This window comes from Pristiophorus japonicus, chromosome 1, assembly GCF_044704955.1.
Source record: "Pristiophorus japonicus isolate sPriJap1 chromosome 1, sPriJap1.hap1, whole genome shotgun sequence".
NCBI classification, from domain to species: Eukaryota; Metazoa; Chordata; class Chondrichthyes; family Pristiophoridae; genus Pristiophorus; species Pristiophorus japonicus.
The window spans coordinates 489497553-489512940 of record NC_091977.1 but is presented as its reverse complement, the minus strand read 5'-3'; the positions used below and the strand labels follow the sequence as shown (position 1 = coordinate 489512940).

The window sequence follows — 15388 nt, the reverse complement described above, 5'->3', positions numbered from 1 at the left end:
ACAGCCTATGATGATGACATATTAAAATTGCGTTTTATTATATTAACCACTTTACAATGGTTAATTCTACCTTTTATATAACCCAGGATTAGGGCCTGTGGAGACGACACTCATTATCCAGTGAGTGTACCTGTTTACATACAATACACAATGTTGCGAGGGGGGGGCCTGGGTCCCGGTTACAACCATCGCCGACACTGAGCTCGCTCATTTTCCGGTTGCAGGCTCCAGGCCTGGAGGCTGCGCTCGCTGACACTCACCGGTGAGGAGCTGGATCTGCCTCTCTAACGCTGCCCGCTCCTCCATGATGCTCGCTGCTCACGACACCCAAAGCTGCTTCTTACGCTTGGCCCAGCCGACAACGCTTGATGTCATAACGTAACAGGTTGCGGTGCCGTCCCGCATGATTAACACCTCCGGTAGCCAGTCCCAAGCCGGGAACTCTGGTTGCTTGCGCGTAGCCACCAATCCGATGCAGGATTTGGCAGGTAGTGGGCGGGGCGACTGCATTTCTCGCAAAGAAGTTTGGGAAGTGGAGTTGTTGCAGATCACCAATGATTTAAAGGGGCAGTTACACGGTGTGTAACCTGTAGTTTAGGATTTCATTGTACATAATCTAGAGGGACTCTTCCCCAAGGATCTGCGTCAGCACCAATAATTCCCTACCACAGCCCTCTGATACTGTCTCCATTCGCACTTAATCAGCTGTTTGTGTCTAATGTCAGTGTTCTCGCTCAGGCCAACATTCCCCTCGACCAGCTCCGTTGGGCAGGCCACATTGTCCACATGCCCGATAAGAGACTCCCAAAGCAAGCGCTCTACTCGGAACTCCTACAAGGCAAGCGTGCCCCAGGTGAGCAGAGGAAACGTTTCAAGAACACCCTCAAAGTCTCCTTGATAAAATGCAACATCTCCACCAGCACCTGGGAATCCCTGGCCTAAGTGGAGGAAGAGCATCTGGGAGGGCATTGAGCACTTCGAGTCTCGTCACCACGAGCATGCAGAAATCAAGCGCAGGCAGTGGAAGGAGCGTATGGCAAATCAGGCTTCCAGTCCACCCTTCCCTTCAATCACTGTCTGTCCCACCTGTGACAGAGACTGTGGTTCTCGTATTCGACTGTACAGCCACCTAAGAACTCATGCTAAGAGTGGAAGCAAGTCTTCCTCGATTCCGAGCGACTGCCTATGATGATGATGTACAGTCACCCGAGAACTCACTTTTAGAGTGGAAGCAAGTCAATTTCGAGGGACTGCCTATGATGATGCATCTATGGAACTAAATTCTAACAAGAGTCAGCATCTTCAGGAGAGGGGAGAAAGTTATTAAAACAGACCCTGACTAAATGATATTCAACTTTGTACCCATTAGGCTCAGGCACAGGCAATATTCAATACTCTTGGAAATCTAACACAGGCAAAAAGGGGAAAATAGGCAAACAATGATGGAAGCAGGTATTAACATGTCTCAATTTATTCACAGCGCTCATGATACAGAAATAGAAATCTACCATCTTGGATCACAAGTAATGTCATCATCTGAGAAACACCAAAAAACACATCTTAAACCAAAAAAACTGACTAGAGAGACACTTAGGACATTACTTACACACAAGTAAACATTACCCCACAGACATTCAGAAATGAATCAGACACGTGGCAGTTTTTTTTTATAGATTTACTTTTAGTTTGGTTACAACTGGTGGTTTCTGCCGCATCTACTTCTGGGAATTTTCAAATAACTTTGCCTTATGTTGAAAACATCAACGGGACAAGTGCACTGTATTTGCGTACCATAAGATATGTATAAGTCGAAACTTTGTATACAACCATCCTATTCAATGGAAAAGATTAGTGTGAAAAATTGCTCTATTACAAGTGTACAGCTTATACACCAGTATATCTGTTCCCATCCTCCCCCAAAACAGGACTGTTGGATGAGTAGAGAGAAACACTAGCAACAGTGGTTAAGGAGCAGATTACGACTTCCATCTCTCACCAAAGGGTACTCTAAATGGGATTAAGATGCAATGAGTGGGTTTCAGGAAAGAGAGGGTAATACCGACCTAATGGAAAGACAATAGGTGGGGTTGAGGTTGATTAAATAGTAATGGAGACTTGTTGGGTCCAATGGCCTTTTACTGTTCCTAAAAATTCTTATGACTTAATTTACACAGCACAGCATTGGCAACAATTAAAATCCTGGAACTTCCTACCCAACAACATTGTGGGAGTACCTTCACTAAATGGACGGCAGCAGTTCAATAAGAGCCACCATCACTTTCCCAAGGGCAACGAGAGGTGTGCAATAAATGCTGGCCTTGTCAATGATGCCCATATCCCGAGAATGAATAATAAAAAACAGTAATACAGAGAGCTACCGAGACTACTGGTGACTGATCTTTCAGAAATATTTTTAAATCAAGGGATTGGAGGTAGAAGAAAAAGAAATATGAAAAATTGTGCAACATGGCCCCATTCTTTTAATTTGTAATACTGCCAAGCCCTTGTACAAATAACCAGAACAAAATGCAAGTTAGCACTTAACTCTGATCACAAGTAGATATACACTTACAAAAAATATATATATTTCTATTAGACCTGTGATTTACATGTATAGTGTGACATCAATGTACAGAATAATGATTTAATACAGTTAAATAATGTGTGCTTAAAATTTGATCTAAATGAGAATAATGCCTCAGAATGTGTCATTATACATGATATAAGGATGTTCAGTCCATCAAACTCATCCTGTCTAGTGTTTCAGTGCTGTAGGCAACACCTTCATCAATCATCCTCTGATTTTCTGTCCCTGAATGCTTTAATAAAAAATGTGCTTCCTTTAAACTGCAAAATAGGACAAGCCTTGGCTCTGAATACTGGACAGCCTCATGGTATAAGCATTCAGTTGGGGGGGGGGAGGTAGGAAACCTCCACGTTGTAGTTTCTACTGACCATTATTGCTATGCCATCTTACACAATCTTAGGATGTACTGAGGATAAATTTCTGGTTAGGCTGCAATGCACATCTGACAGGTTTCGGAGGTGTTGTAAGTTTTGCAAAGGCCTCAGACTTCATGATCTAAACCAGCTCTCTATAAAGATACATAAATCTCCTTAAAAATCAAGTGTAAACATAACATGTGTGTATAGATTTTATAATTTACAGTTGCCATTCAGCAAAGATCCTAGCAGCTGTACATGTATATAGGCAATTCCCCCACAGAGGGTACAGCATGCATGAAAAGGTAACTTCCACTTTTACTTTTCTTCATTGTCAAGAGCTATTTTGGTAGCAGAATCCGTGTGGTTGAGACAGTTGTCTAGAATGACGCATGCAAAATCAGCTGGCGCGGTTTTCAAAATCAGGCAATGTGAATATTCGCTAAATCACGTGTTATACAACTCTATTGTAATACAAACACCATATTCCACATTTTTAACATATACAATAGAACTGCCCAGTGTCACACACAGTAAAGGTAATTGAGCTTAAAAAGGAAAACACTACAAATGGTGGAGATACACAGCAAGTCTATCTGCATAAAAAGCACAGGTTAATCTTTTAGTGCTATCTCATGAAACTGGTGCTAATGGTGTTCCAGTTCAGGATATTTTCCCATATGCCCTCCTGCCCTCTCCAAAACAAACTGAGAAGCAGACATTTAACCCTTGTACCTCCACAAACCTATACTTGGGTTCAATTTGTGCCGAGGCTGTTCGGACAAAGAGGATTTATCCAAAATAGAAACCTATCCTTTCTCTTAGGTTTAGTTTTGACGAACAACCTAAAACAAAAGTCAAAAAAAAATTCTGAACTAACTGCCACTCCAGATTATTACCAGAACAACTTCCTATCGATAAGTCTATTGAAAAGGTGGGAGGAGCGAGATATTTTATATACACATGCACAAATGAGTATTATTTGCTAGTAAAATACAATGCATTTATTTAAAAAAATAAAATTTGACCCCATTATAATCCTGGTGTCAAAGTTGTAAAGCATCTACTCTTCTCGTCATGGAACAACTTGACAGCTATCATGGTGCTAGTAATAGAAAATATTAGAAAACCAGGAACAACAGGAAACGGATTAAAAAGTAGTGTTCATTCTATGCAAAACAGTAAAGTACTATTGGCATTTAGATGATGTTTCTAAAGTACCAAACTTTACTTTCTTGGTTCATCATCCAAACCCCTTTCATTGTCTGTAAAAGGCAATTTGTTTGCAAGTGACCGATCCTATGTAAATAGCTACAGATATAGGAACAAAAAGTAATTTAAAGAAATGACAATGATTAAATATAGCAAGAGGTGAAACTGTACCTGTCCCTATTAAGGTACTATAGTACAATCATCTACATACATCTAAATAATGAATACAGACTACTCTAATTCAAAGGCAACTTTGCACTAAAAATTTAAATCATACAATAATCCAAATTAAACAATATTAATAAAGTGGGAATTTAATGTTAAGAAAATCAAATTATCGAATTAAGCAACTTTGAATTAAGAGTAAACTTTAAACAGGCAAGAACTTTTAGTCCTATTTCATGAAGCTGACAATAGTGAAGTACCAATATAGATATTAAATCATTCTTGCAAAGAAAAACTAAGAAACAGTCATCTAACTTTTGCACTGCCACAAACCTGCAGGCAACATTAACCTACATCCTTTTAGTTCTGCTATATATATTGTCTTTTATTTTAAAATAATTTTACAACCCCGCTATATTTTTTCTTTATTGAAATGGAAATCAATTTTTTTTTTAAAGTAAACAATAAAATGGACGGAAAAACAGCAGTGATTAGAGATAACTTCATGTCAACTCAAACTCAATCACTTTAATACCTTGCTTCTACAATATTTAAAATTGGTTCTGTTGCTCAGAATTCACCCGGTTTTCACCGCAAGGTAGAGTTCAAGATGTTGGCGGCAACTGAAATGCATCTGCAGCTTGCCAAAACATCAACTGCTAATGCATGGAAAAAGAAAATGGTAGCTAACAGTGGCCTGAGATTTTCTTTCATACACCAAGGAAATGCTGTTGGAAGTATTTACGCAAATGAATGTGATTGTGAAAAAGAGTACTTTTCCTAAAATTCTAGACATAAGTTTCAGATTTAAGTCATCAAGCCTGGTGCTAAATCCCTTGAGTAGCAGGTTCTTAACAGCTTCCAAAGCATACTTGACTATCATTCAGATCAACCAACAACTCCCCTGTTTAAGGCAGTGAGTAGCTGATACAATTAGTTGTTTTAGCACATTGTGCCAAGAAAGACTCTGGTTCCAGATCTGAGCTGTACCTTCCATGGAAAGTGGTCAGCAGAGACTAGATTGCAACAGTCAAGGGATGGACTTGGAGGAGGGGGGAGATTATTTAAATGAAGTACTAGGCCAGTCATTAAAAGTCATTCTCAAATACCTCCAAACAACCGTAGAGAGATCTGGCAGTATATTTCACCCATTTTCTCAGCAAAGTCATGATCTATGGCATATGGGCAAGACTGGGAAAAAAAGTGTAAAATAGAATCTTAGAAATTCATGAACCCCGCTTTTAGGATAACAGCACATTTTCCAACTCTTTCAGCTATTGTTTTGAGGAATTTTAAAAAATTATTTTCAGGACATAGGTGGCACTGGAAAAACTACATTTATTGCCTGTCCCTAGTTGCCCTGAAAAGACCTTCTTCAACTGCTCCAGTCCTTGTGGTGATGGTCCTACACAATAGCATTAGGTAGGGAATTCCAGGACCAGCAACAATGAAGGAGAGGCGATATATCTCCAGTCAGGATAGTGTAAGACAGAAGATGATGGTGTTACCATGACATTGCTGGTTTTATCGGTCTTAGTGGTAGACGTCTCAGGGAAAGAATCTTGAGAAGTTGCTGGAATGTTCATATAGACGGCCAGTGATGCCTTAAACTATAATAATAATTCAGTAGGTAACTACGCTGTGGTATTGGCACCTAGCCATATAAACCATTAAAAAAATAAGTTTAATTTTAGACCATTCAAAAAATGCTAATTCCATGGCAGTGCTGGAGTGCTACAATAGGGCCCAGTGTCCCTGATTGAGGTATAGGAAGAAAAGGTCAATAAGGGCTCCCACTCCTGGAAATGTACAATTGTGGCCATCATATGAGGACTGAATTGTGTGCAGCTTTGATACTTCTTTCTCCCAATCAAATAACCTGCTGACACTTTCTAGGCTTGTTCAAAGAATGGCCAATAGGGCAAGAGACGAGTGGGTTGAATACGGAGCATTCAGAGAGTTTCTAACAAACGTTACCGCTCAAGGTGAACTTTAATTCATAAATTAAAAGCTAATCTCATTCATTTCTATTCCTCTTTCTTTAATTATTTGGTTTACATAATGCAATCGAGTCCTCAAAGGGGGGAACAAAATAAATTAGTGAAGTGTCAAGACTATAATTTTTGAAAACATGGAACAATTTAGTATAACATGTTTCCTATGGTCATTTTATCAATTGTCAGGAGGAAATATGTAAAATTTCCACCAGATCTCGCTTCAATGTCTCCAACTGGCAGTGCTAACTCAGCGGTGAACTGGATTTTCAGCCAAGGTTACATGTGCTTAAATCCTGGAGTGGAGCTTGAACCCATGGCTTTTTGACTCAGAGGTGAGAGTGCTGCCACTGAGCTAAGTTTGTCAAGTATGTCAGCAGTATAATTAGAGAGTTAGTCTCAAACTTCGGTAGAATATTTGGGTTGTATAACACTAGGGTAAAGCATTGACGGTGAGAAAGATTTAACAATTGGAATGTTAGTCAAGAAGTAGAAGTATGATTTTTCCTAAAGCTTTTCGTATAAACAAACCCAATTATCATCACTATTGAAACCTAATAAAACTAGCTCTTTAATGCTGGACAGGAATCATAAACAATGAGTGCTACAGGAGAGGTTGCAGTATGTCCCAGATACCCTATATTAGGGATGGCATGGCATTAAAGGAGATAAAATACAAGCAATGAGTTCTTAGATGTGATTGTAGTAGAACATAAGGTCTGGAGGTGCCGTCTTTCGGATGAGACGTTAAATTGAAGTCCCGTCTGCTCTCCCAGATCCCATGGGACTATTTCGAAGAAGAGTGGGGAGGTTATCAATGGTGTCCTCGCCAATATTTTTCCCTCAATCAACATCACAATCAGATTATCTGGTCATCATCTTATTGTTGTTTGTAGCAGTTTGCTGTGTGCAAATTGTCTGCTGTGTTTCCTATACTATAACAGTGACTACTTCAAAAGTACTTCATTGGCTGTAAATGATTTGGGACATCCTGAGGTTGTGAAACACGTTATATAAATGCAAGTCTTTCTTTTACAGTATTGCTTTTTACTTATAGAATGTTGTTCAACTCAATCATATGTTCATGGCAAGATGTAACTCTAACTGGAAAAGCAGACATATATACACACACACATACACTCACACACACACACACACACACACACACGTGTCTGCTTATATATGTGTATAATATATATATATATATATATATGCATATACACACATATATATAAATATTAGATGTACGCACACACTGATCAAACTGCTCTTCAGGAATTAAATTAAACGTTCAACTGAATTAGTTTTCTGCTAAAGTACAGCAGCAAGCAAAATCTGATGTCACATAATGCACCGAGTACGAGGCCTGGATTTCTCCATTTCCGACCTGCCTGAGCGGGTTTGGTAGACCGCAGAAGTCCAGGTTTCCCGGCATGACATAATGGGTGCGTTCCCCGTCCGGATGCCAGCCTAATTGCCAGGTTGGCTTCCAGTCGGATGGAGAACACAAACATAGAAAATAGGTGCAGGAGTAGGCCATTCGGCCCTTCGAGCCTGCACCACCATTCAATAAGATTATGGCTGATCATTCACCTCAGTACCCCTTTCCTGCTTTCTCTCCATACCCCTTGATCCCTTTAGCTGTAAGGGCCATTTCTAACTCCCTCTTGAATATATCTAATGAACTGGCATCAACAACTCTCTGCGGTAGGGAATTTCACAGGTTAACAACTCTGAGTGAAGAAGTTTCTCCTCATCTCAGTCCTAAATGGCTTACCCCTTATCCTTAGACTATGTCCCCTGGTTCTGGACTTCCCCAACATCGGGAACATTCTTCCTGCATCTAACCTGTCCAGTCCTGTCAGAATTTTATATGTTTCTATGAGATCCCGTCTCATCCCTCTCATCCTTCTAAACTCCAGTGAATACAGGCCCAGTCGATCCAGTCTCTCCTCATGTCAGTCCTGCCATCCCAGGAATCAGTCTGGTGAACCTTCGCTGCACTCCCTCAGTAGCAAGAACATCCTTCCTCAGATTAGGAGACCAAAACTGAACACAATATTCCAGGTGAGGCCTCACTAAGGCCCTGTACAACTGCAGTAAGACCTCCTTGCCCCTATACTCAAATCCCCTAGCTATGAAGGCCAACATACCATTTGCCTTCTTCACTGCCTGCTGCACCTGCATGCCAACGCTGGCTTAACAGGATGCCGCAGCAACAGATAGGTGCTGGGTCCAAGGGAGGGGAGTTCCAAGCCCGGGGTGGGAATCCAATCCCTGACCCCGAGAAGAGAGTTGAGATCCCCAGGGTGGGTCTGATCCCTGAACCCGGGGAGGAGTGGGTTGCTGGTGGGCGAGCAGTTTCCCGAGGCAGTTCCCACCTCGTTGCAGCGACAGGGAATCCCAAGGCCCAGGATTCCGAGACCCGGGATTCCCAGCCGGCTACAGTTAAACCTACACAACATGTTAAAGCAGAGTCTTCAGGCCTCATTATCATATTTAAAATGCCAACCCACCTCCTGGCAGTGGGTTGGCTGCCCGCCTCTGTCCCGCCTGAGTAAAAGTTGAAAGCGGGAGGGTTGGAAGCAGGTTGTGGTCGAGATTTACATTTTTTAAACTTTAACTTCCCTCTCCCCACCACCTTCAACCCACCCGTTTTTTCACATGAAAATTCCCCCTGACGCTTTGACATTTTTCTTACCTAAAAGGAAAAACAAAACACAAAAGTGTCCCTAAATATAGAGAATGAACTTGACACAAATAAATTCCTCACATGCTTCTCCAATTGTGAAGTTAGTCACCCATGAATGAACTTTTTCCACAGTGTCAGCTGCAGTTAGCTTTATCGGTTGGCAAAGGACTAACAGCTACAAGAGAATCATGTTTACTTAAAATAAAAATCAGACATAAACAAGTGCTACGTTTTCTCATGTTGAAAACAAAATGGCAGCACTTTCCGCTGAATCTCTATTCGTCTTCGAGTTGCTTCCTTTTTTAAAATTGAAATTTAAAATATGATAGTTAATATGGCAGTTAACAGCATCACAATAGTGGGCCTTCACTGTCTTGGTTTAGAATGTAGTCTGACCCCTGCCCAACCCAATCCCTGCCTGGATTACTGCTTTTGGCTCTGCTATTGATTAGTGTACATGAAATTTGCAGCATAGTGACACTCAACAGCTGTCAAGTTTTATAGTCTGTAGTTTCTTCCACCCAAAACATTTGCAGGAGCATCTAATTAAATAGAGTATGTTTTGAAAATATACGTTTTCGTTAGATCTTCATGCAAATGATCCATTTCTCTGGAGCAATGGTAGATTGAGGTTGGAGATCTTTCATTTTTGTCCCAAAGATCTGAGTACAACCATCCTTCCTTTGGCCATCAACAGAACAAGAAAAATTATGAATAGATTAAAATCTAATAGCACATTGTGGGCCTTTTCCTTAAGTTGTTGTTCTTAAAATAATCTCTAAATGAGAGCAGCATGGAACAAACTAAATTAGTTCTACCAAGCCAAACCCAGCATAGCTTCCTAATCCATGCAGTACAGCTCTCACTGTTTTCAGTGGGGGGGGGGGGGAGGGGGGAGCAAACAACTTGCTGGATCCCAATGTATAGATTATATGAAGGAAGAAACTAATAGGGAAGCTAGAAATAAATGAACCTGTATTCAATGCTTTATTGTGCAGAAAGTAATACTGAAACACATGGGACAAGACAGAAGGACCTTGCACCTTTAATCTACCATCACTCCCGAGACAGGTTAATAATACTTCTTTATAAAATATTGTCTTCTGATAATCTGCTGGTATAGTGCTGCTTGCTGGATTCACTGTTACTGTTGAAGGCAGATCACAGCAAGCTGTAGACAGAGATTATCACAAGACAAAAATAAAGCTTTGCCTGAAGGCCTAAAATGATGCAAAGGCCCATGTTGATGAAAGATCTGATAAAGGTCTTACCCTGGAGCAGCAGCCTCAAATGGTCATTTGCTAATAATGAACTACAAATAGTTTATAAACTCTCATCCAGTGAGGAAAAACTCAAATAGAAATGGAAAATGCTGGAAATGCACAGCAGATCGTTCAGCATCTTAAAGAGAAAGACAGTCAATGCTTTGGGTAGAACCTTTCATCAGGCCTAGCATGGAAAACCCTTCCACTAAGCTGGCAGCAGTAAATCTACTGCAGGATATTGAAACCCATTTTTGCTGTGGCATGCCTCACCTCGTCTCTCCTTCCCTGCCCCACCACTGCTGCCTGCCACAAGCAAGCCTTTCAGTAAAGGATCAGTTCACAAGTCTAATACGTGTTCAAGAAGAAAGGGTTGGAGTGGTAATATATCCTGTAGTGCATGATTGGCAGGGCTTCAAGTGAGATGAACTTCTATAGAACCGTTCTGCATCCTTAGTTGAGATGGGTATGTTTGTGGAGCTAGTGAATCATTCTCACAGCGTAGGACTGACGAGACTCTTCAGTAGAATGATCCATCCTCTGTTACGGCAATGAAGGGTAAGCTGTGAGTGCTGCCATCCTTGCTTGTATTTTTCTTCTTGTTCCAGGTGATCAGCAAGCCTGAACTCTTGTTGGAATCTGCAATTTTTCTGCTGTTCTCTTTATCATTCCCAGAGAAGATACTTGTCGAGGACATTGTACCGAGAAGTGATTTTCTGTCAGCCTGTTGGAAAGGGAAAGCAAAATGATGATAACCATCTCTGGCAAACTGTTCAGTGAAAACTTTGTCAAAAGGGAATGTCCTGAAATATTCCAAGTACCAGCTTGTTTAAAGCATTTTGTTTGACATAGATACAGACTTGCAATACAGTGGAATTTTTTCAGGACACGATCTTTGAAACTAAATTAAAAGGAATGCTCGGTGGCATACTGCATTGGAGCTGCACTACTGAGTGGTAGGATGTCCGTTTATCCTCTTGATTATCCACACTGTGTGCTACCAATTTCAGCCATGCCAATGTGGAGAGAGGCCAAGAGGAAGTCAGCTACTAATTCCAAGAGCAAGAATTGGATAATCAGAGGGAGAGTCACCTTGGGGGTGCTCCCAAGACCCTGTAGCTTTCAGGGAAAGGTGGAGATCTGAGCAGGTTGCCTGCCTGTCCTCTCTCCTTGCCTTGCCACCTGACCATTCTTCATGCATGTGTCCAGACAGTAAATGTTGGAAAACTAGTCACTTGCTGGGAGAGGTCAAAGCTCAACCGAATCATATCCACATCCAACATTAAGCAAGGATCAATGAATAGCAGCGACAGAAACCCATGCTGACTTTTTACATAACTAACCTAGAGACTGAGCTCAATGCAGCACTTTGTCACCACTCTTGTCTCTTCCCACAGCTGAGATCAGCTAACAATAAAAATGAGGGATCAAACATTCCTGATCTGCATGATGCAGTATTACAGTAAGTGGTATAATTACAGCAAAGCTGTCAAGAATGCTCTATGGTTCTAGTTTGATTTAGGGAGGGGACAGCCGAATTGTATTTAATTTTAATACAACTGTCAGTATGCACCAAGTCCTTGATTCTCAGGTTGTAGTCTTGCTGCAGGTTTCTGAATAAGTAATTAACTCTAGGTTGCTTATTCAGCAAGGTATTTTTGTACATGGTAATATCCTAATTATAATATTGGCTCGTACAACAATTAACTCATCAATTAACATCAATCAACTGTCACATCTGAATGGTAAGCGCTCACATTGTTCTGATGCTCAGGGATATTTAGAGTTATCACCCCAATGCTGACACCCTCCGTGCTGATACTTTTCAATAACTGAACTACATCAGAGTGCTTGGACCACTTGCAATCCTGTTCGTTCACTGACACAATGTAGTCTCCTTCTCGGAGACCTGCTTCCTACAAAAGTTAATAAAACATGCGTCAGTTCCAATTCATCTCTTATTATTATAAAACAGCACAAGTAGCACAAACAGGAATCGAAAACATACCGAGATACTGAGGGCGCTCAACAAGGTAGATGCAGAGAGGATATTTCCACTCGTGAGGGAATCTAGAACTAGGGGGCATAGTTTAAGAATAAGCGGTCATCCATTTAGAACTGAGATGAGGGTTATGAATCTGTGGAGGCTGGGTCATCGAATCTATTTAAGATGGAGATATACAGATTTTTGAACGATAAGGGAGTGAAGGGTTATGGGGAGCGAGCAGGGGAATAGAGCTGAGCCCAGGATCAGATCAGCCATGATCTTATTAAATGACGGAGCAGGCTCGAGGGGCCAAATGGCCTACTCCTGCTCCTATTTCTTATGTTCTTATACCACATCAGGAGTGCCAATTCATGAGCTCACACCCATGACTCCTCACAAAGGATTTCACCTGGATTGTGGGGAAATGTAGCAAAATGGTAAATTTGCCACAGAGGGGGAGGCACAATTTAAATTTGTTTTTTTAAAAAAGAGGAGTCACTCTATCTCACTCCTCTAAATTGGATTGGCAGCAGATTAATATCTAATTTCCCACCATCTTAACAGAAGATGGTTCAGTAAGACCAGGAGAGGAAATGGAAAAATAACAGAGCATTTCTGGTACCAAGCAACACAGCAACAGCAGCATAGCAACTACCATAATTAAAACCCTTTCTCATTCAAATACTTAAAAAAAAAATGTAGAAACCTAGGTAAAGTGCCAAGGTCTACAGTGCAGAATAGCATCAATGTTGAAAACTTACGACTTTCCTATCCCATATGCTTTCAATTCAGCTCTTGCTGTGAAATTCAACTAAAGGAATCAAAAGGCATCAACTATGTCAACATTCAAGAATAGATTAGATAGGTGGATGAAGGGAAAAGGGATAAGAGACATGTGAACAGGGAGGGTAAATATGATTAGTACTACTTTCTCACGTGGAAGACAAACACCAACACAAGCTGGTTGAGTTGAACGGTTTGTTTACGTGTTATAACCTCTTTGGGCTCAATTTTCCCCAAAGCATTTTTTTGGCGTACTTGGAGTTACGCCCGATTTTTTTGTGCCCAATATGTCAAAACAAAAAGGTTCTAAGTTTCCCCATTGGATTTCTTCATTTTGGCGTGGCCTAACCCGATCTTTAGTTTTCGGGTTGGAGCCTTGATCTGCGCCAAAAAGGTCGGGCTGCCATGGTAACCAGGGACACAATGTGAGCTTAGGCTGCAAAGTGAAGCATACAGCCAGCTCCCAACACAGTGAAAGAATTGAAAAACACACAGCTGCAACTTACCTCCAACCCCGCCCGAAGGGCTTGCTGACAGCCTTCTTGTGTGCGTGACCAAGAATAGGACCAGACAGCCTTCGGGCAGGGTTGGAGGCAAGTTGCTGCTATATGTTTTTTTAATTCTTTCACTGTGTCCAGGCATCTGCTGTGCCGATTTCCTTAAGTCTAGGGAAGGTTTTTCTGGAGAGGCCACATGCTGGCCTAATCAAAACTGGAGTAACTTTCAGCTGGCCAAACTTCCCTAAATGGCCAGAAGTGGCGTAGGTGGCTGGTTACGCCCCCTATGGCTGAAAAAAAAACGGACTTAAAAAAATCGTAACTTACTGAGTTACACTGGTGCAAATTGATTGGGGAAACTGTGGTTTTTCAACTTAGGCCAAAAAGAGCAACCTGCTCCAAAAAAAAGATGCAAATCACTCAGGAAAAATTAGCCCATATGTATTATCAGCTTGGTTCATTGTTTGAAGAGATTCGCTTTTTAAAGATAATATAAAGGCAAGAATGTAAAAAAAAAGAATTATATATCACGAGTAAAATGGTGTAAAGTATGCTTACATCTGCAGAGCCATCAGGGACAACTCCTGCGATAAGAACGGGGGAATCTCCACGCAGAGTGAATCCAAATCCTTTTTCACTTTTCTCAAGGTGAATCTCTCTGGCTGGGCTCCACCGGTTCTTGACAGAGAAAACTGACAAAGGCCCCTAAAATGGGAGGAGGGGAAAATGAGGGGAAAAGGGAAGACATATTGTTTATAAATGCACTTAGGATGATCTCCAATTATTGTTTCGGTAGGTAAAGTAATGAGAGGAAGTTGCTCTCATCCGTCCTCCTTCCATCAGTTCAACGCATGACAAATGTTAAAATGAATAATACTCCCAACAATGCTATTAACAAAATGGAACCTCCTTTATCCAATTCAATGGAAGTGATTCACTGCTCAATAATGGAGATGGGCAGATAATCCAGAATCTATTTTATATGTATGGTGTAGGAATATCCCAAGCCTAGCAGTCATTGTTTGTAGCCACCAGATGGTGTCATTGTTGGAAGCCACTGAGCAGCACGCACATGGTGCTGCTCAGGTATAAAAGGCCAGCCATTTTGAGAGTCAGCCACTACAGGCCAAAATAAAGCAGAGTCAAGGTAGTATTCAATTTGAGCCTTTATTGCATACATAACATTTGGCGACGAGAATACAAGAACCTTTGTTTGCAAAATGAGCACATTTGGATTTTTAGAGCGATTCGTGGAAGAAGAAGATTGGGCAGACTTTGAGAGCCGTTTGAACCAGTACTTCGTGGCCAACAAAATGAAGGGGGTCGACGATGCAGATCGGTGCCGGGCCATGTTCCTCACGGTGTGCGGTTCAAAGATCTACGGTCTGATAAAGAATCTACTCATGCCTAGTGATCCAACGGAAAAAATGTACGAGGAGTTGTGTACATTGCTCCGGGAGCACCTCAAGCCAGACGACGGCATCATCATCTCGAGATACAGGTTTTATATATACGTTCGATCGGAGGGCCAGAATGCGGTAGAATTCGTTGCCGACCCGAGACGTCTAGCAGGACCGTGCAAGTTTGGGACGATGTTGGCAGACATGCTGCGGGACTTCTTTGGTATCGGTATCAACCACGAGTTGATCCTGCGCAAACTTCTGGAGGTGGAAGAGTTGGATTTAAAAAGGGCCACCCAGATCGCTCAATCATGTATGACGATGGACAGGAGTTTAAAGCAAATAGCGGTGAAGAATCGAACCTCAGCAAGTACTGTAAATGCGATTGATTCGGCGTTCGGCAGAGCAGCACATGGCAGGGCCTATCCGGCTGCGTTCGCGAAACCTGTGGCT

General features: G+C 41.5%; 2 protein-coding genes across 4 annotated transcripts in view; both read right to left on the bottom strand.

The window, feature by feature from the left end:
• Positions 1–409, bottom strand: part of zc3h3 (zinc finger CCCH-type containing 3) — a 345175-nt gene extending 344766 nt beyond the window's left edge. The window contains exon 1 of the mRNA XM_070895144.1: positions 261–409. Within this exon, the coding sequence (XP_070751245.1) occupies positions 261–306 (46 nt within the window). The 5' untranslated portion in view covers positions 307–409. The remainder of the gene's footprint in view (positions 1–260) is intronic.
• Positions 410–1449: 1040 nt separating this feature from the next.
• The window catches only part of rhpn1 (rhophilin, Rho GTPase binding protein 1), a 133436-nt gene continuing 119497 nt past the window's right edge, over positions 1450–15388 (bottom strand). For all 3 annotated transcript variants that reach the window (XM_070895165.1, XM_070895175.1, XM_070895186.1), the window contains 3 exons: positions 14094–14240; positions 12026–12184; positions 1450–10992 (listed from right to left, as the gene is read on the bottom strand). In XM_070895165.1, coding sequence (XP_070751266.1) covers positions 10789–10992; positions 12026–12184; positions 14094–14240 — 510 coding nt within the window. In that variant the 3' untranslated portion in view covers positions 1450–10788. The remainder of the gene's footprint in view (positions 10993–12025; positions 12185–14093; positions 14241–15388) is intronic.